This window comes from Entelurus aequoreus, linkage group LG03 (genome assembly GCF_033978785.1).
Source record: "Entelurus aequoreus isolate RoL-2023_Sb linkage group LG03, RoL_Eaeq_v1.1, whole genome shotgun sequence".
NCBI classification, from domain to species: Eukaryota; Metazoa; Chordata; class Actinopteri; order Syngnathiformes; family Syngnathidae; genus Entelurus; species Entelurus aequoreus.
Genome location: NC_084733.1, coordinates 50,751,935 through 50,776,086, shown reverse-complemented (window position 1 = coordinate 50,776,086; position 24,152 = coordinate 50,751,935). Strand labels below are relative to the sequence as shown.

At 40.7% G+C, this 24,152-nt stretch overlaps 3 protein-coding genes across 5 annotated transcripts in view; all 3 read right to left on the bottom strand.

Moving 5' to 3' along the window:
• Nucleotides 1-1,420: 1,420 nt before the first annotated feature.
• On the bottom strand, nucleotides 1,421-7,241 carry LOC133645703 (uncharacterized). Its single transcript, XM_062040565.1, has 9 exons — nucleotides 6,365-7,241; nucleotides 5,666-5,776; nucleotides 5,431-5,545; nucleotides 4,433-5,252; nucleotides 4,078-4,264; nucleotides 3,704-3,979; nucleotides 3,414-3,538; nucleotides 2,766-3,045; nucleotides 1,421-2,638 (listed from the first exon to the last, which is right to left on the bottom strand). Exons 1-5 carry the CDS (start codon nucleotides 6,398-6,400, stop codon nucleotides 4,219-4,221), a joined length of 1,128 nt encoding a protein of 375 aa, XP_061896549.1. The 5' UTR covers nucleotides 6,401-7,241; the 3' UTR covers nucleotides 1,421-2,638; nucleotides 2,766-3,045; nucleotides 3,414-3,538; nucleotides 3,704-3,979; nucleotides 4,078-4,218.
• A 2,041-nt stretch (nucleotides 7,242-9,282) lies between these two features.
• Nucleotides 9,283-11,631, bottom strand: tmed8 (transmembrane p24 trafficking protein 8). Its single transcript, XM_062040564.1, has 6 exons — nucleotides 11,461-11,631; nucleotides 11,030-11,141; nucleotides 10,870-10,951; nucleotides 10,701-10,791; nucleotides 10,293-10,586; nucleotides 9,283-10,186 (listed from the first exon to the last, which is right to left on the bottom strand). The coding sequence occupies exons 2-6, from the start codon at nucleotides 11,137-11,139 to the stop codon at nucleotides 9,969-9,971; spliced, it is 795 nt and encodes a 264-aa protein (XP_061896548.1). The 5' UTR covers nucleotides 11,140-11,141; nucleotides 11,461-11,631; the 3' UTR covers nucleotides 9,283-9,968.
• Nucleotides 11,632-15,154: 3,523 nt separating this feature from the next.
• Nucleotides 15,155-24,152, bottom strand: part of atg2b (autophagy related 2B) — a 31,735-nt gene continuing 22,737 nt past the window's right edge. For 2 of the 3 annotated variants that reach the window (XM_062042071.1, XM_062042072.1), the window contains exons 34-43: nucleotides 21,112-21,303; nucleotides 20,929-21,030; nucleotides 20,769-20,847; nucleotides 20,478-20,682; nucleotides 20,327-20,396; nucleotides 20,157-20,239; nucleotides 18,172-18,293; nucleotides 17,885-18,039; nucleotides 17,645-17,794; nucleotides 15,155-16,047 (exon numbers count right to left, since the gene is read on the bottom strand). In XM_062042071.1, the coding sequence (XP_061898055.1) occupies nucleotides 15,817-16,047; nucleotides 17,645-17,794; nucleotides 17,885-18,039; nucleotides 18,172-18,293; nucleotides 20,157-20,239; nucleotides 20,327-20,396; nucleotides 20,478-20,682; nucleotides 20,769-20,847; nucleotides 20,929-21,030; nucleotides 21,112-21,303 (1,389 nt within the window). In that variant the 3' untranslated portion in view covers nucleotides 15,155-15,816. The remainder of the gene's footprint in view (nucleotides 16,048-17,644; nucleotides 17,795-17,884; nucleotides 18,040-18,171; nucleotides 18,294-20,156; nucleotides 20,240-20,326; nucleotides 20,397-20,477; nucleotides 20,683-20,768; nucleotides 20,848-20,928; nucleotides 21,031-21,111; nucleotides 21,304-24,152) is intronic. The other variant, XM_062042073.1, reaches the window with a different exon arrangement.

Below are 24,152 nucleotides of genomic sequence, written 5' to 3'. Positions count from 1 at the left end.
ATAAGATATTCTTCATCTCAGTATATTAATAATGACTGAATTAATTAATTACATATTACAAAACTGTTGTATATACTAATTCACAGATGTTATTTTATTATAAAAAGGTCAGTAAATAGTGTATATATTTGTAAACGCTCTGATGTTGGAAAGGGGTAGGATTAAATAAGCTTTACTTCTTCCTACTCCTTTTCGGACATGAAGTAAAGTGAAATATGAAACGAAACTGTGATGTGTTATGCTGTAAGTGTGTTCATGTACGAAATAAACTAAAGAAAGAAAGCACTAGTTTATTAGACAGACCTGCAAACTCTGGAGTGGTGTAGGCTACAAGATACCGTTAAAGGCCTACTGAAATGAATTGTTTTTATTTAAACGGGGATAGCAGATCTATTCTATGTGTCATACTTGATCATTTCGCGATATTGCCATATTTTTGCTGAAAGGATTTAGTAGAGAACGACGACGATAAAGATCGCAACTTTTGGTATCTGATAAAAAAAAAGGCTTGCCACCACCGGAAGTAGCGTGACGTAGTCAGTTGAACGTTTCCGCAAAGTTCCCTATTGTTTACAGTGATGGCAGCCAGAAGTGAGAGCGATTCGGACCGAGAAAGCGACGATTTCCCCATTAATTTGAGCGAGGATGAAAGATTTGTGGATGAGGAAAGTGTAAGTGAAGGACTAGTGGGGATTGGAAGCGATTCAGATAGGGAAGAAGCTGTGAGAGGGATAGAGCCATACCGCTTTGAACCCGACGCTGACGGTGAAAGTCAGGAGGACGCTGCTGATATAGATGCTGGAGTAGCACACGACATAGATCGCCTTCAGAATACAGAATGGTAATATGTTATTTATTTATAGACTAGTTTTAGTTTGTGGCCTAGTCTTGCACTGTTACTGTTAGTGTTACAACTTACACCCCAGGCCCAGGCCTATCTATAGACTAAGTATCTATCATTGACACAATGTCAAACCTAATTAATTACCCATTATTTCTATGGGCCACAGCTCCATATACCGGCAATACTAAAAATATGCATGTAGATTAATAAGATCCACAACAAGACAATGCTAATATTAATTATTGCACATGTTTGCAGATTGCAGGTGTCAATAATATGAATTGGTTTACAAATATTATGAATATTTCTATTTCCAGGTGTACATGTCACAACTGTGTGAACATGGAGACAGTGGCTGAGTGTGCCTGCTGTCATGAGCTTGAGGCAGTGGCCAGAACGATGGAGCAGGAAGGGGTGGAGACCTGCATCATAGACCACCCAGGCTTTCCATCTGTGTGTCTGGATGAATGGGTGCTGCAGACAGCGTATTACGCCTACAAACCGCAATATGGCGTGCTGCAGCAACAGCAAAATGAGTGAGGCACTAATAAGTTTAAATAATTCTTTATTCTATCAACCTTTGGAAGATAAGTCAGAATGAGCACTTTCTTATCTTATTCTTATTCTGTGAAATGTACTGTGCTACAATGTACATGACAATATATATCATAGAAGTATTACATACATGGACCGTAGATGTCAACAATATTTACAATTTACTGCAACAGTAAATGACAAATGAATAGAATGCATGACAACGTCTTTTGCATCTCAGAGAACAGTGAGTCACTGTGTATCCATGTACGGATAATAACAGGTGCCATCATTTGCTACCAACTATTTTGTACTTGCAGGCGGAGACGACACACAGCATATCGACAGTTTGTCCGCTTCTGCTGGGGATATCTGGGAAAGGAGATAAGGGTGGTACTACCAGCTTGTGTAGTACATAAGATTAGGACAACATTTCCATCGATGGACTACACGGGGTTCCAAGACGCGCAGTGACTGCAACAGAATCTACATGGCCACTGTAGTTAATCAACAAAATCAATCAATCAATCAATCAATGTTTATTTATATAGCCCTAAATCACAAATGTCTCAAAGGGCTGCACAAGCCACAACGACATCCTCGGTACAGAGCCCACATAAGGGCAAGGAAAACTCACCCCAGTGGGACGTCGATGTGAATGACTATGAGAAACCTTGGAGAGGACCGCATATGTGGGTAACCCCCCCTCTAGGGGAGACCGAAAGCAATGGATGTCGAGTGGATCTAACATAATAGTGAGAGTCCAGTCCATAGTGGGGACAGCAGGAGGCCATCCCGAGCGGAGACGGGTCAGCAGCGCAGAGATGTCCCCAACAGATGCACAGGCGAGCGGTCCAGCCCGGGTCCCAACTCTGGACAGCCAGCACTTCATCCATGGTCACCGGAATAAACCCTCCACAAGGGGGAAGGGGCGCGGGGGGGGGCAGAGGAGAAAAGAAAAGAAACGGCAGATCAACTGGTCTAAAAAGGGGGTCTATTTAAAGGCTAGAGTATACAAATGAGTTTTAAGATGGGACTTAAATGCTTCTACTGAGGTAGCATCTCTAACTGTTACCGGGAGGGCATTTAACACTTACCGAAGCGACTCCTGTGCTTGGCGATGGCTTCCTCCTTGTCTGGCTTCTCCAGTTCATCGCAGGAGGAAGGGAGGCACATCCACAGTGACGCTGACTGGTGTTCTCTCGTCAGGGGTCTGTCTGCAGCCAGCAACAACCTCCCTGATCAAGTCATCTACGTAGCCTGCAAAATACAATTGTACATGTTCCTGCTCACAACATAATATACTCATGGAGAGTGAAACCTGACAGTATTATTATCATGATACAAAGTGTCAAGTGTTTACATGTTTTGTGTCCTCTACACTTACGGTATGTTGGCTCTGTCACGATTTTCTTGACCACATGGGCCCCTGCTTTATACTTCGGGTAGCATACTGCATAGCGCTCAGCACCCGCTTGTGTAGTGGCTATAGGGCGGCTCGAGTTTTCATTCCAGTGCAGCCCAGCAAGCAGGTTCGTAGGTGTGGTAACAGAATAATGTAATAATTAGTACTAAAGTATGGCACACACTAGTGACACTTAGATTAGTGTGGAAACATACCTGCACAGCATTCCGATGTATGAGAAGTCATACATTTTCGGTGCGAACTGTATAAGATAAAAGACACTTTATTCAGTCATGCGTCCATACAATGTGTGTGTAAATGTATAAATTGTTTGTAAATTTGAATACAAATGTTTGTGTATTAAACTGTTTATAGTCAGCTATTAAAGCTTGATCTCCTGCAGTAATGAAGCTGTTTTGTTTTTAATTTTAACACCACGCCAGAATTGTTTGCAATCTTTCTCACCAAGATGCCTAGCCACTATGTTGGACCTCTAACATTCTCTTGCTTACACTGACTGTATCAAGGCTACATTTAGTATGCTCTAGTATTTTGCTCCCTGGCCACCAAAGTCCTAGTGGCAGGTGGTAACCACCGACACCACCTACAGGCGATCAGCCTTATTCTCACCTGTATGATAAGGCTATGGAACGCCTCCACCTTGGAAGTCTGGTGTTCACCCAACAGCATGGCGATATCTTTCAGCAGGGACTTGTTGTTGACCAACTCCTCCAATTTCACTGCTGAGCGTGAACCTAAACATAAATTTAAAATAGAACAATGTTTCTACAAACATGTTCCAGTCAACTTAAATTGGTTATTTACTTACAAGTTTATCTGAATTTTTTGACTTTCAAAAGATGTGCAGGAAAATACTGCTAGTCCCTCACTGCTTTCGGGCAACTTATTTGCCTACTCACTTGGTTTGAGTCATTTCGTTTGCAGCCTTCTACCGTGCAGTTGTCCATGAGTACAAATTGGGAAGAGGTCGCCATGGTCCTTGTGGATGTTCTGAATGTGTTGCTCCACAGACTTCCACTTAGCAACCAGAGGTTCCCCCTTCTCCAGGCGGTGTAGACACTGCTGCCCAGTAGAGGTGGTTGATTATACTTTGCACCCAGGGCTTCAGGTCTTCACAGTCCTTATGCTTGACGATGGCCTTCAGTTTCTTTCCGATGGCTACAAACAGAAAAAAGCTGAAATTTGTGGATTAAATACAATATCACATTCATCTGATCACTAATATGTACACACTACTTCACAACTTGTCATGCATACAAATAATCCAACTAACATTTTGCAACATGCCAGATGTCATAGCAGTGCCGTGTATTGGGCATGTTTTCGCAAATCCATTTAGCGATCTGTCTGTGTCTGTCTGTCACCAGCACCCCGACATCCAGGTCCCAGCTGATCAGCAGCTCCACCATCCTCTTCAGTCCTTCCATCTCCATATGGTAGCTGCCAAGACATTCGTTGCTCTGAAATATATATAACAGAAAAGGAATGAGCAAAGAAAAAAATGAAAAAGGGGCTTAGTATACATTGAAATGGTTAATGTTATTTGACAAATTTACTAGGATAATTCTGGAAAATCCCTTCTCTGCTTATTATGTTACTAGTGTTTTAGTGAGATTATTTGGTCGTACCTGTTTAACCTGAAGGTCGAGAACCACATTGGCCTCAAGCTCCATTGTGGTGTAGGTACCGAACTGTCTGCTCGCCCATCACCACCAAGGACGAGGGGTCGGCCTTCCACCTGCAGCATGGTGAGGTGTGTCCATTGCTGTTCCTCCCACACCTTTTTGATGGCTGGCTGCAGGATGAGCTCCTGGTGATTGAAAAATGTTCTCTTCACATACGTGACCACTGCGATGCTGTTCAGCACTTGCAACACCTTGCCAGAAGATGCGCCAGCGAAGAGGATGCCAGCAGATAGCAGGATGTTGCCCGCGGCATAAGGGCCAATGTTTGGCTGGCTGCTCCAACTACTCCTCTGGTCACATGATGCACATTGAATAGTCATGTTCAGCTGTGTACCGTTCGAATCCCAAGAAGGGCTTATGTCCTGGCTGCCACAGGCTGGACAGTGACACCACTTGACGAGACTATTGAGGCACGACTCAAAGATGATGTACTTCGGTTCCTTGTGGCAGCCCTCTTCACGCATCTGGTGAGTACTTGGGTGATCTGGCGACCCGTCAGATTGACACGGATCCGATGTCGATGACTCACTCGGCACATAGCTGTCATCGGAAGAACCACTAACAAAAGGCGCAGTGGGTCCTACATCAAACAATGCAGGAGGTGGTCGTAGCTTGGCTTGCATTCCAGACGCACCTGGAGTTGCTATGTTAGTCTGCATCTCGGGGCTGTCAGATGGAGCTGCTACACTTGACGATGGGACTTCACTAACCCTGGCCGGCCGAGCTCTAACCCTCTCGAGGATCTCTGGGGTCACCTGGTGTCCTAGCAATAAAATCAAACAAAAGTTTTATATAATCTGTTAAAATTAAACTAGAATCAAATACTAATTATTGTCTTTGAATCACCTAATTTATCGGTCTGTCTACTCTACTCTGCACAGGCAGCTGTGCAATGTGTACTGTGATGTGCAGAATCATGTTCATCATCGAAATAGACATACCCTTTGATCTATGATGTATTTTCCCTGTTTGGGTGCTCTTGCTACTGGTCATTGCCGTTGGTGCTGTCCCAATCGGTACCCAGTCCGTCTGGCATCCTTGTTCTCTTGTATTTCCCTGGAAATGGAGAAACAGCTACATGTAATATGGATACCTCATTTACATAAATTATGAATACTTCTGTATTGGGCTTGAACTGTAATCCATCTGAACATTGATTAGGAAAACAAATCGAACCTGATCTTGATCGCCCTCCTCATCAGGCAAATCTAGTGCCATTGCCATTGGTTCATCCACCGCATCCGCCACTGATGCCGTAGTCGTACTGGCCCTGATCTGATCTATTGTCTGTAAATGTACAAAAGTACAATACTTTATATTATTGTCTATTGTAATCTATTGACACTATTGACAGTAATGTCAGTAAATGTATGATACTTTATAGTGCAGAAGAACTTGACTAGAACTTGAAGCAATAATTATATGTAGACTATTTTATTGTTAATTTATTTCATTGTTCATGGAGTAGTCCAGTGGTTCTCAAATGGGGGTATGCGTACCCCTGGGGGTACTTGAAGGTATGCCAAGGGGTACGTGAGATTTTTATTAAATATTCTAAAAATAGCAACAATTCAAAAATCCTTTATAAATATATTTATTGAATAATACTTCAACAATGGATCTCTATTACAATCCCCAAAGGGATCTCTATTACAATCCCCAAAGGGTGCACTTTAAGTTGATGATTACTTCTATGTGTAGAAATCTTTATTTATAATTGAATCACTTGTTTATTTTTAAACAAGTTTTTAGTTATTTTTATATCTTTTTTGGTTTGGTTTGGTTGTTATCATCAGTCATCAACAATTGAGAACAGAGAAATGGATATTGGAACAGTGTAGTCTGACTATGGAAACTGGAAATCAAGATTCTTACCCTCTTCCTTTCCCTTTTGGCAAATGCAGACCTCATGTGCAGTCTGTCCACTTGTGGAGGGTGTGGGGTGCTCCGAACTTGTCGAACTTGCACTTAAGCCTTAAACCGTGGTCTATTGAAAATAGTTGGCTTCGCACCTTTCTTCAGCACGAGTCGACGAGTGGTGGTTCCCATTTCTGCCATTCGCAAGGGACCCTCTTTGAAACATTATCTTTCGAAATGTTCGCTGCATAATACACTGTACTTTGTATGTGTCGTCCAATCCAACCGTGTTCGCTTGACTTCTTTGTTCCATAGTAAAGCTTGGCCGCCATCTTTTGGGAATAAAAACAATGAAACACTGGTTGTGTTTAAGTTTGTGTTGCTACATCCAGCAGCAACACACCGCTTCCCAACCACTCTCTTTTTTGCAGTCTCCATTAATTGAACAAATTGCCAAAAGATTTACCGACACAGATGTCCTGAATACTGTGGAAATTAGCGATTAAAACAGAGCTGTTTGTATTGGGACGGACCTATTCCAAGATGTCGCGTTCAACTGATTCCGTCACGCGCATACGTCATCATACCGAGACGTTTTCAAACGGAAGTGTGGCGGGAAATTTAAAATTGCACTTTATAAGTTAACCCTGCCGTATTGGCATGTGTTGCAATGTTAAGATTTCATCATTGATATATAAACTATCAGACTGCGTGGTCGGTAGTAGTGGGTTTCAGTAGGCCTTTAACGTTATCAGACACATACAAAAAGGCTAACTTTAACGTTACCGTTAGCCACTGACTATGCTTAGGTAACGTTAGTCTAGCTAACATTACTGCAGTCCTGGTTGACATAAGAGGTAACCTTATTTTAGCCTAATGGTTACAAGTGAGCAAATATGGAAATTAACCGGCAACAGTTAACGTTAGTTACTCACCGCCACTATCCCTGGAACTGGGGCTGCAGGTTGAAGCAGAGGAAGAGGGGCGTGCTTCGTCATCTCTGTCGCTGCTTCTCCACGTGACGAAGACACGCCACGGTTCTCGAACGTTCAGGTTATGTACGGCCTGAACATGTTTCTATTTATAAATGGTTGATTTATATAGGCTAGTAAGGTAAAGTTTTGTACCCGACAAGTTTCGGCTATCTTGCTTCTGCAGCCTTCCTCAGAGGTGTCCATATAACACGTCACAGATGACGTCACACTAACATCACGTGACACCTCTGAGGAAGGCTGAAGCAAGATAGCCGAAACTTGTCAGGTACAAAACTTTACCTTACTAGCCTATATAAATCAACCATTTATAAATACACATTAGTAGGCTAAATGAACCTCTTCAACATACTGAACATGTTTCAACATGCTTGTTGTACATCCCCCCTTACATGAGAGCGAAGCTTGGCAATAATTGCATATTGCCGTTTCCTCGTCGTATTTTTTTGCAAAATTAAGCCATGCCTTGAGGCGTTTTTTTCCGGTCCATTATTTTTGCTGCTTTCTGTATCTGCCGTCTAATGACTGAGATACGTCATTTGCTGTGATGTCCCACAGGGCATTTCCTGTGGGACGGGATTCGTTCTCAGGGATTCGAATAAAGAACCAACTATTTTTCTTTACTATAGTGGCCTCGATAACGGGAACCGGTTCTCAAAAAGGGATTCGAGTCCATGGAATCGTTTCTTTTCTTATCAAACAACTGGGAGAACCGGATTCGAACATCATCCATAGTACCGTAGGAGACCACGGGGAAGACCCAGGACACGGTGGGAAGACTATGTCTCCTGGCTGGCCTGAGAGAGGGAAGTGTGGGCTTTTCCGCTTAGGCTGCTGTCTCCACGGACCACTTCGGGTAAGCGGAAGAAGATGGATGGATGGAACATATATACTGGAAAATATATAATGGATAATATATATACACATCCATCCATTTTCTACCGCTTGTCCCTTTCGGGGTCGCTGGAGCCTATCTCAGCTGCATTCGGGCAGAAGGCGGGGTACACCCTGGACAAGTCACCACCTCATTACAGAGCAAATATACATATACTGTATATATATATATATATATATATATATATATATATATATATATATATATATATATATATATATATATATATATATATATATATATATTATTATGAATTTTAGAGAGATGTAATCTTAATATTAAAGATGTGACTAAAACAACTCACGATTGAATTCCAATTTTTGGGGTGACGATTCAATTCAGATTCGATTCTCTATTCAACATGATTGTTGCAGTATACTATTAGTATACAAATGCTAACAAAACCTATCAAAACACGCTACAGGTTACAAAAGCTCCTCTTTCCTGATATATACATGCAGCAAGTAGAAGCGTAGAGATGGATCTTTTTTTTTTTTTTAAGTTATTCTTAAAAATCGACATTTGAAAATGAGAAATTGATTTAGAATCGGAATAATAATTGTGATTCTGACGTCAACTGTTTTTTTCAGCACTCTAAATGAATATGTATTTTTATTATCTTTTTAAAATTTGCAATTTATTTAAAATTGAATAATGTGGTTAACTAAAATGTACTATAACAATGATTTTGCAGATAAAAAAATATACATCATGTTATTTTGTTGAGTTTTGCATCATTTATTCATAGCTTCATATATAAAGATGCTGTCCTTTGTAAAACGTATTCCTAAATTTAAGGACAATGTATTTTAGATTCAATATGGTTGACACTGCAACCAAGCCTTGCAGGACCTGTGGGGATATCTGAATATAAGATTGTTGTTTCACATGTTACATCACTCCCTTAATGCCACCATTTAATGTATCCACAGGGGACTTTCTAATTATGGAGTATTGAGAAGCACAAGACGTGATGTTGCATCAGATTAGCTCGACATTTTTGTTTTAACATTTTCAGACTTCACCTAAAGATTAATCACACTGCTACATAGACAATATTATATTTATTGTGGAATACAAATTCCATATAACAGCATAACTTAAGATACAGTACGGCAAACAATAGGAAGCTTATAAAATGTTGACCTACTCAACAAAAGCACGACTGACACACAAACCATACAAACACAGAGACCTTTATCACATAGACCTGTGCACAAACTACATTTAGTCAACCTCTGAAACAGCAAATTAAAGACAGGCGACCAGGCATATGTAAATATTGAATCAATATTACATAATAAGAGCTTTACATGATAAGGAGTGGCTTTAGTTGTGTCATAAACAACACACTGGACTATCTGTCATCGCTTGCTATAGTACATTCTTAATTTGTCCCCTGCTAACGCATTATAACATATCTTCAAAAGAGGTGTGATTAAAAGAAGAGTAAATAACGTGATTCGAGCACTTGAAGAGCAGCTGGTAGGTAGATAGATGCTGTGTCGGTCTTTCCTGACCACTGCTACAATATCGATGTGTCACAGTTTTGTATTTGAACGGCACAGACGCTAATGAAAGCCTTTGTCAAATTGAACGTGCGGCAACCCAAGCTGAGTGATAAAAATAGATAAGCCTATATGTAAGCTCTGTATTATAACTGAAAAATAATTTAGCATTTTGAACAGTAATTCATGTCCTTCTCTAAATCATACATTAATAAAGATTTGGCATTTTAGGCACTGTAATAAACTCTGTAGTAAAGTGTTTTATTTCGCCATAAAGAGTAGGAGTTGTCGAATTTAAAGAGGTAAGTGCCCTCGCCTGGAAATTCGTGGCTGCCACCGTAGACGGACAAGTGGCTATCCTGACGGAACACAGGTACAATCTCCACCAGGTTTGAGTTGCTTTGTGCTTTGGAGCCCTTCTCCACATCGCCATTGGTGACGGGGCCTACAATTGAAATAACAAAAACCACAAAGTCAACACATTGTTTTTTTTATACACAGGTGTACTGCCACAATTTCTTTTTTTCTTAAACATCCAACCACCAGCTGACCTTCCGGCTCCTCCTCTTCATCCTCATCATCGCTTGATTCACTGATGTGCACGGTTATAGTACGACTCGTGACAGGAGTCCAATCAAAATAGATGCCAAAGCCGATGTCGTAGCCGTCCGTGGCAAACTCCCAGCACACCTTCTTGGCTTCAGGGACAGTGGGCACGTGCACTGTCATGATATCTCCTCGATACACAGTCACCATGCTGTCCTTCTCCGTTCGCAGTTTGGCCTTAAGATCTTTGAGGGCAGCAGATGTCCATGTTGACGGGGGTTTCAAAGGTGGCATCTCAGCTGCGGGGAATAATAACAGTGTAATGAGAACATAGACCTATCATACATAGCGTAAACCACTCTTTGAATCCGAGCCGTGCAGAAAAAAAGCATCAATTATGAGAACATCCTCACCTTTAATCTCAGTGGACGGGGGAAAGCTCCTTGCGCTGTTCTTCTCACCCTGGTCCCCTAAGGCGGGCTCAGCAGGGGCCTCGTCATTGGCCTCAAATACACAAACAAGCCATTTATAGCACAAATATATTGCATTAACATGCACTTCAATGACTGCACATCAAACTACCTCTTCATGCTGCTTATATGCATCCATATCGGCTTGTTTTGGGGGCTGGCTTAAGTTCTTGGAGAGGTCTGTGTTTTGGAGGCTAAAATCAACAAACATAACACATTAGATTAATTGCAACAAGATCAAAAGCAAAAGGAAGCGCGAAGCAGCACCTCACCTGTCCATAAGGTTGCTCCCGCAATGTTTGGATGTTGTTCCTGGAAAAGACGAGAAGGAAAGCGAAGACAGCCGGGACTGCAGCTCTGCTGTGGCTTCCAACCTCTCCATGGCTATAAAGACAAGACAAACATCAGTGTGCGTGGCTGAAAAGATGAAGCCCCGCCCCTCCGGAAGACAGGGAGGAACAAATGCAACAGCCTCCTAGCGACAAACAGTACAATAACAAGTCTTTACGACATTTACATCTTACATTAGAAAAGCGAATCAAAAGTATTAGACGTGGTAAATGTACTCCCATTTTTTTGATCACACTCCGTCGCCCTAAGCTGACACGATTTCAGCATCATGGCAGCTGGTTAGCTCACACAAGCTATCGCATAACTGGAAAAAAACAAGAGGATGTGTTCGAGTATACAGAATGCACCTTACCACGAACGCCACAAGTGGGACGACTTGGGACGATTAAAGTCCCACTCAGGCCACGATTAAACCGACGTCCATGTCACGACAGTCATCTGACGGATGTGCTGGGAATTTAGAGACTTCCGTCTTTCCGTCAAAGTATCACCAATGATCAACAAGAGCCGAGGGAGCAGAGTATGCAGTAAAAATTATCTTCTCGCGAGATTTGGTGTACTGTTAACAAGCGGTCACATGCGTTGGTCTTTAGCACTTTTGACGAAGCACACGTTAACAGCTTTCAACATAAATGTCGTCAAAAACATAATCATTAATACGGTTCGCAGGTGGTTGCATGGTACAGCTAAGGAATTGATGGTATCGACACTAATGTATCGATTTTACTGTGATGAGGTCGATCTTCTAGGTTTAACTGGATCATATTAGTTCTTTGGTTGACCTTTTTGCTTAATCCATTCCATAATATAACTACACATACTGAAATATTAAAAGTTTTTAAGTGTTGTACGTGCAAATGTTTTAAGTACAATTTTTCCTTAAGATTATGTTTTGTTGATTGATTGATTGAGACTTTTATTAGTAGGTTGCACAGTGAAGTACATATTCCGTACAATTGACCACTAAATGGTAACACCCGAATAAGTTTTTCAACTTGTTTAAGTCGGGGTCCACTTAAATTGATTCATGATACAGATATATACTATCATATATACTATCATCATAATACAGTCATCACACAAGATAATCACATTGAATTATTTACATTATTTACAATCAGGGGTGTGGAGGGAGGGGGGGGGGGTATGGACATCAAGTAGTGGACATAGAGAGAGAGAGAGAGAGAGAGAGAGAGAGAGAGAGAGAGAGAGAGAGAGAGAGAGAGAGATCAGAAGGCATAAGAAAAATAATCTGCATTTGATTGTTTACATTTGATTATTAGCAATCCGGGGAGGGTGTTAGTTTAGGGTTGTAGCTGCCTGGAGGTGAACTTTTATTGCGGTTTTGAAGGAGGATAGAGATGCCCTTTCTTTTATACCTGTTGGGAGCGCATTCCACATTGATGTGGCATAGAAAGAGAATGAGTTAAGACCTTTGTTAGTTCGGAATCTGGGTTTAACGTGGTTAGTGGAGCACCCCCTGGTGTTGTGGTTATGGCGGTCATTTACGTTAAGGAAGTAGTTTGACATGTACTTCGGTATCAGGGAGGTGTAGCGGATTTTATAGACTAGGCTCAGTGCAAGTTGTTTAACTCTGTCCTCCACCTTGAGCCAGCCCACTTTAGAGAAGTGGGCAGGAGTGAGGTGGGATCTGGGGTGGAGGTCTAGAAGTAACCTGACTAGCTTGTTCTGAGATGTTTGGAGTTTAGATTTGAGGGTTTTGGAGGTGCTAGGGTACCAGGAGGTGCATGCGTAATCGAAAAAGGGTTGAACGAGAGTTCCCGCCAGAATCCTCAAGGTGCTTTTGTTGACCAGAGAGGAAATTCTGTAGAGAAATCTCGTTCGTTGGTTAACCTTTTTGATTACCTTGGTTGCCATTTTATCACAGGAAAGGTTAGCCTCTAGAATGGAACCTAGGTAGGTGACCTCATCTTTCCTGGTGATGACACTGTCACCTACTTTTATGGTGAAGTGATTGACTCTCTTAAGGTTGATGTGGGACCCAAAGAGGATGGATTCTGTTTTACCCAAGTGGATGGATAGCTTGTTGTCAGCGAGCCAGGTGCAAGTTCTACAGAGCTCAGCACTGAGGATTTTCTCCACCTGTGACTTGTCCTTGCCGGATACCAGCAGGGCAGAGTCATCCGCAAACAAAAACAATTCACAGTCGCATGCCGACATGTCGTTTATGTATATTAGGAACAGTAAAGGTCCCAATATACTGCCTTGGGGGACTCCACAGCTCACCGAGGGGGGGGGACACGGTGCCGTTCACCTCTACCACCTGCTCCCTCCCCTCCAAGTAAGACTGCATCCAGCTCCAAGAGGTTTTGTTAAATCCGATTGCTCTGAGCTTATCCAACAGTATAGCGTGGTTAACGGTGTCAAAGGCCTTCTGAAAGTCCAGCATGACCATGCCGCAGTATTTGCCCGCGTCCACCTCATGTTTGATGTGGTCGGTCAGATAGAGAAGGCATGTGTCAGTGGAGTGGTTAGTTCTGAAGCCGGATTGGAATTTGTACATGAGTTTATTAGTGGCAAGGTAACTATCGACCTGTTCATAAACTATTTTCTCCATTACTTTCGAAATGGAGCTGAGAATAGAAACAGGTCGGTAGTTGCCAGGTTCCAATTTGCTTCCTTTTTTAAAGAGGGGAGTTACTCTTGCTATCTTAAAATCTTTTGGTACTTGGCCTTGTGTGTTTCTCCTGTTTTGTTGAAAATTGTACATTATTGGGTAGCAGGTTGCTTAGTGCATACTTTTAGCTGTTTGCAAAGGCACCAAATCATTGAATTTCAATATTTTTTATTCAATTAATAAATAGTTTGTACGTTCTCCATATATCCAACATTATGTATTATTCTAACTGACCTCTTTTGTAATAGGGTTATTCATCCATATTTCTACACAATAACTCAGATATGGTAACACTAGCGAGCAGAAGAGAATATGAAGTGATTTTCGGTTAAAAACATCCATCTATTTTCTACCGCTTGTCCCTTTTGGGTATTTAGCTTTATTAGACATATTTTGTGTTTCTATTTGTTCTTTCTATGCTTATTTTTATATGAAACTTCCAGTTCATTTTATAGTCTATTATTACACCCAAAAATGTGATTTATTTTATCCTTTCGATGTCTACTCTATTTGTATGTGTTTAACTTTCTCTTCCACTGTTACCGAATAACATTATTTCAGTTTTGAGATTCAATGATAGTCTGCTTTTGTCGAACCATCTATTTGTTTATTTATTCTGTTGCTTTTGTATTAGCTTGTGTATTCTCTCCTGGTCGAAACACAATTGTGTCATCTGCAAATACCAAGTTTTTTGTAACTTTACAAATGTTCTTCATAGAGATTTAACCATTTTGGTCCCAGCATTGAACCCTGGGGTACGCCACAAGATTTAGCGCTGTAGACCTATGTTGCGTTACATATTGCTTTTTGTTAGTTAAGTAGCTTCTTACCCAGTTCAAGATCAACCCTCTGATGCCATACCGTTCTAACTTTTGTTCATTATGATAGTGTCAAATGCTTTTGTAGATCCTTAAACACTGTAGAGTGTAGGATCTGGGAGTAATGCACAGCCCTGCAATGATGATATCTTTCATATTCATATTTGATATTCCCCAGATCGTGTTATCTTGTTGGTTGGCACTCCCCAGTTAACGTTTAAATAAGAGCCAATAGTAGTTTTAGCTTTTGTTGAGTTATGTTGCATTATTGACTTTATTTTTCTCAAACAATTGTATGTATTGAAGGGGAATACAATGTGTTGTTATTTTCTACATTGTATTATATTTTTGAATGTAAAATTTACAAAAAAGTTTGTATTTTAATCTGATTGTAATAGTAATACACAAACTGACCAATAAATATTAACTATCTGCAAAATCGGAAATCTATTACAGCATTTGCGGTATCGCCCACCCCAAATTAAAAGTCTTGTTTCTAAGACATCATTAAGTTCAGTTTCAGCAGGTTAAATATTTGAGTCAGAGCTGCAAACATAATTGTATGTTAAATTGAAATATTCAAATAATTTTCCATTCATGCTTTTAATACAAATTCAAGAATAACCTGTACAAGTATGTACAATAATTATTTCCAAATACACCAGGAAGCAAATGAGTGCAGCACATGTTGCAAATATAAACTTTCATACATCTAAAACATAAACAAGCAAAACCTGAAGACTTTTAAGATATTTCACTAGATCTGAATTTTTTTTTTAAACAAATGATACAAATGAAAGCAGCTATGTGTGGAATCTTGACAATTCTGACAGTTGGAAATCTAACCATGAAAAATCATAACGAAAACTCTTGCCCCAAATGTAATTTCTTTGGGTAACCCTTCAAGTTCCTCAAAAGTGCTTTAACTCCACATTCAACACTCACCTTTACATATGTGCATGAAATGGTAGAAATGAGGCTATGTACATGTACAGTACTATTAATCCAGTGTGGTATTTTTACTGACACCAACTAGGATGAGAGAGTTACACATTGTAAACATCATCTCAATGATTATAGGTTGATATATTGTATCTTTTGTAGAAGTCAACAAAATCCTTCATTCTCAGTTCATTCCCTTTTTTGAATAAACGAGTTGGACAATGTTATTAACCATGAAGGCACTGTGACGGAAGAAGGTGAGCTTGAATTGCCATGAAATGATCCTTATTTACACCAGGACAGTTCTTTGCTACTCCTCTCCTTGCCTCCACTTTTGAGACTCCTCCTGGCGAGCATCAGGGTGAATCTGGTTCCTCATACCACCCAAGACGTTGGAGGTGGCTTCCGTGGCCATAATGAGAGGCTTGACCACAGCTGGCGGCAGCTGACGAAGTACCCCACCCACTGCCCCGGTCATGCCGCGTTGTTCATGTTCCCGAGTGGCCGTGTCGTAGATGGTCAGTGCTGTGTCTGTGATCCCCTAGAGAAAACAAGCATTCAGCATGAAGGGAATTTTAACTATAAAAGGTCTCCTATTATGTGGAATTGACTCTTAAATGATATAACAGCCATCTGTCCATAGAGCCTGTATATGACCACCTGGCGTCAGAAAAATCGACCATTCACCTCGTTTGCTCCACTTTTGAAAGAAGATGTGCCCATTACTTCATAGAGGACAGCTTTTGCAGAGGGAAAAAAGTAGGCTTTGTCACATCTCAAAATAAAGCTGGAGCTCTGCAAAGTGATCCGTCGTGCTGTTAAAAGCAACTGTAATTTTAACACTAGCTCACAAAGCTATGCTGCAGTAAGGAAGGAATTCATATGGCCCCATTCCTGGGTGGATCTCTCATGAGAGAAAGAGAATAGGTTAATCATTTTTCAATGCAGTCTGTTGAAAACAATGGAAAGCGCCACTCTACATAGCAACGGGCATTGTGCTCAACGTTGGATTTGCCACAAAACACATTTTAGGATATTCCAGAGCCGTGTAGAGCGCTTATGGCCAACTCGGTTTCAAAGTTGGTAGAAAACATGGCGCCCTGTAGCCACGTGTGGGGCTTTTGACCAATCATTTAGGAGATCCTCTGGCCAGACTTTCTCCGATTGGTCAAAAGCCCCTTACATGACTACAGGGCGCCATGTTTGCTACCAACTTTTAAATCGAGTTGGCCATACTCTCTCTATACACAACTCTGAAATAGTCAACACTCTACTGCCATCTGGCGGCTAAAGTGGACAGTGCAACCCCCAATTCGTCACGTTTCATATGTCCAGTAAATCGCAACAAATGGGGCCATATGAATCTCCTTCCTACTGTAGTGTTGCTAACATTTGTATTCCTGTCCCACTCTTTATATATTACATTGTTGGATGTTATATTTGGCATCTATTATTACATTGGACAAGTGCAGAGTTGCTGTGTAGATGTGAAAAATGGATAGAGTTCACTATTGTGTTTTTTGGTGCCAAATAAGCTGTCGGACAGTCGTGAACGAACATAGCGGTGTAGTGCTTACAGCATTTTTAAACTGTCAAAATTCCTGGATCTAGGCTACATTTTGGGGAATACACTTTGAGTACACTATTGTCTGTCTCGTATTCCTCTAGGAGTATACAGTAGAACGATCACTCTGTGTTAAGGGAGCACAGTTTGTAGGTTCAATGTGCACAATTAAATAGTCAGTTGCTCAGACAGCAATGTGTATGTATACGTTTATATTGGGTATGTTGTTGATTAATGGGTAAAAACCTTAATGTCTCTTGTTTTCATATTAGCATTTAGGCTAGTGAGCTGGCGCAAGTCAGTCTGTGAGTTTATCAAAGTGCAGTTATTAATCAAAGATTTTAAATAATTTCTATTTAAAACTAATACTAACCGTCAGGTGTTTTGCCACGTTTTGTCATTAATACCACTATTCGTTACATCCCCAGTTTACACCGTTTCTGAAGGGGAAATTCTCTTCAATATACAAACCTTTCTATTCACGAACCCTGTTTAAAAAACAAATATGTCTATAAATCTAGGTTTCCCTGTAGTATAATAGATGACCTTTACTGTTGCTCCATCAGTTTTGTACCTCTTTCACAACTGTATAGGCTTTGGCTACGCCTTCTCTCAGGTCAACAGGCTGATGAGCCAGTCCATAGTGGGAAAACCGTTTTATCCTTTTGTTGTCTCTCTCATTTGCCACCGGAGACACCATGTCATAGGCCGTCTCAGCTGCCGCCTAAAATAAACGGCACAGAGCACCTTTGTAAAAGCAAATTCTCGTCATTTCAATGTTTGTTTCCCAGTAGCAGTAGAGTTGCCGGTTTACCTGAATGGTCCGCACCATCCTGTTGGTAAGCTCCAGGGCAGCCATCGCCGTGGAAGTTCCGAAAGAGGCAGTGCCACGCTGAAACCCACGCACGATGCGACCATCCTTCCTGTACTGCTCAATCGGGAGCCACACCAAGTCTCGGAATCCCTGAACTGAAAAAAACATTAATACAAGATGTATGAATAAAGAGTTGATCTTAGACATTAGAGAAAATAGCTATAATTCCTTATAACTATCAAATTTAATGTGCATGTATCTAAATAAATGGACAGCTGTATAGTTACCCAGCTGGACCAGCGAGTGAATGGGCCCCACACCACCCAGCAGGCCTGGAAGCTGGTTTTTCTTTATGTCGGCTAGCCACTCATTAATTGCATGGGAAACAAGCTTATCCACGCCCAATAAACTGCAAAAAAAGAGATGTTTAAAACTAAAAAAAAGAGAACCATAGGAATTAAATTGGGGTTGAGCAATATAGACAATATTTGATATAAATGATATCAATTTGGCTGACGATGGAGCTTTTAATACCATCGTCATAACCTAATAATGAATGTTGATGACACGTTTTAGCTGTGTCCTGCCAACTTGACAGCGACAAGAAAACAACCGCGTCCCCAAGAGGAATGTAGCGTCCATGCTAGTGAGATAGCGGCTAACTAATCCTGGCCTCCATGACGGCAAATAAAGGCAAAATATTGTTATCACTAGAGGATTAGATGACCAGAAATATCAAAGCATGCTACATTATACACACCATGGGACAGAAGTCACCAACCCGTCAATCGCGATCGACCAGTCAATCTTTGGGACCATACTGGTCAATCGCGAAAATATTAGAAAAAAAATAAGTATTAATATGACATCAGTGACATCCCCACCCGGAGAGTGGCCAACAGACACTCGCCTTTCTCTCTTCAGCCTCAGACCCCGCTGCTCTCGACACCGCGGCCACACACCGAGCATGGCCGGACACTTCCCCCGCTCGTCTCGCAAACGTGCGTTTTAAGATGTGCTCAAAAATCATCGAGCTGCAACAATGCATTAGGGCTGAGTGTAGCAACGCATCAGACATTTTCTTTAATTTGTTTACAAACTCAGGAAATAAGCATCTGGATACAGGAGGACGTTAAAATAGAGCCAATAGGAGTTATTCATTATGTTTAGCTATTTTGCACTTTTGCATTTATTTTCCTCAAAATATTGTATGTAATAAAAGGAAATAAGAAAATAAACAAAATATTGAATATATATTGCTAGCCCACCATAGTGTTTTGTTTCAATAATAGTGTTAAAATTTGAATCAGTCAGTGACGTTACAACAGAAAGTAACCAGCTATTAACAAGTAGATTAAGGATACATTTTGATAAATACAACAGGAAATTAAGCAATATCCTACCACCTATTATCAGCAGCTAAATAAGGAAACTTTGTAAACCATTTTGAAATGGTTCTATTGCATGTTTACTTTTTCCACTTCCAATACGATATCAATATTGGAACATTGGCTGACACCAATATTAATACAATACGATATCAGCACAAATCATAGGAGAAACTTTTATTATTTTGTAATGTGGAATGTCAGAAAAGGTTTGATCAAGTGAAACTACTCAGACACCAATTGAGAAAAAACCTGTTAAATTGCGTAAATGAAAATACAAAATTAGTGTCTCTTTCACGGTTATTATGGCGGAGACATTTTTCAAGATGGTGCACATTTCTTCCTCGATGTAACACAAAGCATGAGGAAGTGTGACAAGTTGCATCCTCTTCTTTTGGTAAAGATAATACATCTCCTAAATATATATTTACAAAAAGTTAGGCTTTTTGACAGAAATGTGTTCATATTCATGTGTATCCATCATGCCAAATGCAACTTGCCACCACCAAGTGTTTCCCCAAGTGATGCAGAGCGTTGCCAAGGCTTGAGTCAAACGGACCCAATCGCTGTAGTTGCGGCAGTACTGGTAGAGATTTTTTTTTTAATGGAAAGCAAAATTCGGGTAAAAACAGGACCGGGAAGACGCCGGGAAAGAATGACAAGAAACGGGATTTCCTGGCAAAAACGGGAAGGTTGATATGTGGCAAGTATGAGGAAAACATGTAAACTCCACAAAGCGACATCCAAGTCAACAGCTGAGCACTGCATCACCTGGCTGAGAGGCCGATGTGCTAACCATTTATTCCACCACGTTGTCTACAGGCTGATGGGAAATTATGGTCCAACAAAAATATGTATTTAAAAAAAAAATCAAGTTAACTTACCCTTGTCTGTAGCACAACTGTCTCAGCTTGAGCTCTGAACAATTCAACTGCGTCAACCCAATAATGATCCCTGAAAATGTTCCCTTGGGAGATAAAACAATGATTAAGTCATTTGTAGCGTAAATTAGCAGGGAAATCTTTTTTTGTCAAAACCCAGTTAGAGTAAGCACCTGCTCCAGTGAAACATGTTTTCCATGATAATCCAAGCGAATTGGAACCTCAGAAGTAAATCTGAACTCCCTGTGGAAAAAAAGGGAATTTAATTGGGAGGTTACTAGAATCTATAGCGTTTGACATTTTTTTTGGTCTTCTGACAGCAACCTAAAAAAGATGGGCTGTTCTGAGAAAGAAGTTGTGGCGTCACTGTCACTGGCCTCCTCCTGTACACCCGTGGGAAAACCATTGTGGCTCATGCGTCTCTGAGCGGGCACACAGATGATGGGTGCTGGGTCCTGGCTGGTGCTAGCATGCTTGGAGAAGCTGCATGAGATCTCTGGAGCGGACACTTTCTTCATGGACACTGTTACTACAGCAAAATGGAATACTCCAATCAGTCTATACTTCAAGCAAGCTTAGACCCTAATGACATTTTAAGCCAGTTGAATAAATTACCATCTTGAGTAGGGGGAGAGAAAAACTCAACTTCTGTAGAAAGACTTGTGAAGAAGTCTTTCAGGAAGAAGAGTGCATCCTTCAAAGAAACAAAAGCATGTTGGAAATGTTGTTGACTTTATGTTTTATTGGTCAATTGTACATAGTCAAAACATTTTACCTGATCAATATTGAGGCGGAGAGGCATCAGGGAAACACGCAAGCAGCACTCCTGTGGAGCCTGGCCAGACTCGGGGCACATATGCAGTGCTTTTACTGTTAACTAAGCAACAACAAACAGGAACATTAAAGTGCATCCTGCTGAGAATTCAAAAGATGAATATGCAGGTGTTGCTTCCTTTACCATGTTAGAATGAGCCTTGCGGGGCATTTCCTTGCTAGAGTACAGGTAGAGGAACTTGTTCATCTGGGAGCTTGCCAGTCTGTCTCTGATCTCCAAGTCCTGAACAACAAACACCTGTCGTGACACTGGCTGGTCCGCCGGTGAGCTTGAGGTCATCTGATCTTGTGGGTACACCTCATGCTGAAATCTTACCTTATGTCCAAAAACAAGGTGGTCAATGAAGGAACACACTTGAAAACCACAACAGTATGTACAGTGGGCTGTGTCAATAAGTTTGTCTTTGCCAACATACAATATCAGTTTGTTTCAGAGAGGTTTATAATTGAGGATACTGCTCGTCAATAGCGCCACATTAAACAATACCGATAGGTTTTTCTAATATATTGTTTACTAGGGATGATGCATGGGCGGTATGGCCTAAAATATATATCGCGATATACAGTTGCAAGAAAAAGTATGTGAACCCTTTAGGATTACTCAGATTTTAGCAGAAATAGGGCACAAAATGTGTTCTAATCTTCATCTAAGTCATAACATTTGACAAACAGTCTACATAAACTAATACTACACAAAAGTGCAGTATTATTTCACTTTTTATTGTAAACAACATGTAAACATTGATAGTGCAGGTATAGAAAAAAGTATGTGAACCCCTAAACTAATGACTTCTCTAAGAGTCAATTGGAGCCAGGAGTCAGTTAACCTGGAATCTAACCAGTGTGATGAGATTGCAGATGTTGGTTAAAGCTGCCCTGTCAAATAAAAACAAACCAGTTTTGAGTTGGCTGTTCTCAAAAAGTATTGCCTTATGTTAACAGTTGCGTCGCTCAAAAGCGCTTTCTGAAAACCTACGATCAAGAATTGTTGACTTACATGAAGATGGAAAGGGTTATAAAATTATCTCTTAAAGCTTTGATGTTCATGTGTCTACGGCAGTGGTTCTTAACCTTGTTGGAGGTACTGAACCCCACCAGTTTCATATGCGCATTCACCGAACCCTTCTTTAGTGAAAAATAAAATGTTTTTTTTTCAAATTCAAGACAAAGTTATATGTTTTTGGTAACACTTTAGTATGGGGAACATATTCTAAGTAACAAATACTTAGTTTAGAGTTTTTTGGACAATAGGGGAACATATTCTAAGTAACAAAGACTTAATTTAGAGTTATTTGGTTAGGGTTAGGGTTAGAGGGTTAGGGCCAGGGTTAGGGTTATAATAAGGCCATGCCAAATAAGGCATTAATAAGTACTTAATAATGACTAGTTAAGAGCCAATATGTTACTAATTTGCATGTTAATAAGCAACTAATTAATGGTGAATATGTTCCCCATACTAAAGTGTTACCATGTTTTATTTTTGGTGCACAAAATGAACCTTGCATGAACATCATCTTGTTCAAAGAACAAAACCAACACAGTGCATAAACTCACAACAAATTACACACTTGCAAATCAGTGTGACTTCTGCTGTTGCCGTATCCATGATACGCTGATAGAGAGAAGTTTTATTTACACAATGAGTCGGGTGTGTCTTGACCTCCGCTGAACCCCTGGGCCTTACTCACCGAACCCCTAGGGTTCGATCGAACCCAGGTTAAGAACCACTGGTATACGGTAAAACAGATTGTCGACAAATGGAGAAAGTTCAGCACTGTTGCGACTCTTCCTAGGCGTGGTCATCCTGTAAAGATGGCCGCAAGAGCACAGCGCAGAATGCCCTATGAAGTGAAAAATAATCGTAGAGTGCTAAAGACTTCTGGCACATGCTAACATTTTTGTTGACCAGTCAACAACAAAGCAAACATGAAACAAGAATGGAGTTCATGGAGGGACACTACAGAGGAAGCCCCTGCTGTCAAAGAAAAAATTGCAACACGTTGGGAGTTTGCAAAAGAGCACCTAGATGTTCCACAGCACTACTGGTAAAATATTCTGTGGACAAATGAAACCACAATTGAGTAGTTTGGAAGAAACACACAACACTATGCATGGAGGGAAAAAAGGCACAGCACACCAACATTAAAACCTCCTCCTAACGGTGAAATATGGTGGAAGGGGCATCATGGTTTGGGTTTGCGTTGCTGTCTTAGGGCCTGAACGGATTTCTGTCATCGACAGAAATATTAATTCCTGAATGTATCAAGACATTTTGCAGGAAAACTTAAGACCATCTGTCTGCCAACTGAAGCTCAAGAGAGGATGGGTGATGCAACAGGACCATTACCCAAAGCGTAGAAGTAAATCAACAATCGAATGGCTTAAACAGAAGAAAATACACCTTCTGGAGTGTAGTCAAGAGTCCTGACCTCAACCCAATTGAGATGCTGTAGCATGACCGCAAGAGAGCAATTCACACCAGACATCCCTACCATATTGCTAAACTTTTGAAAATAGGAATTGCCCAAAATACCTCCAGACCATTGTGCAGGTCTGATCTGCAACTACAGGAAACGTTTGGTTGAGGTTATTGTTGCCAAGCTTGGGTCAACTAGTTAATAAATTCAAAGGTTTACATACTTTTTCCACCCTGCACGGTGAATGTTTATATGTTGTGTTCAATAAAAAATGAGAACATCATATTTTTTGTGCAGTGTTAGTTTAAGCAGACTGTGTTTGTATATTGTTGTGACCTTGATGAAGATCAGAACGCATTGTATGCCCGATTTACCGGTATGCAAAAATCCATGTAATCCCAAAGTGTTGTCATACTTTTTCTTGCAACTGTATATCTTGCAGCCTCCCGCAATAACGATATATGTCACTAATTCAAAAAGTGTTACAAAGGCTCCTAATTTAGCTCCTGATGTATGCGGTAACATATTGCGAAATTTCCGGTTATATTGCTTGGATTTACATGACGTCACATCTGGCTAATTTAAATGTGTGGTGGTCAAACCAGCATCTGTTCTCAATGGGTACTAGTCGCCATTTAGCCTTTTTTCAAAGAAAAATGCCCTATGCTTGCATTGTTTAAGGCTGTACAAACCATTCAAATCGCGAAAAGGATAAACGTTTCTTCAGAGTTCCTCGAGAGGCAATTAA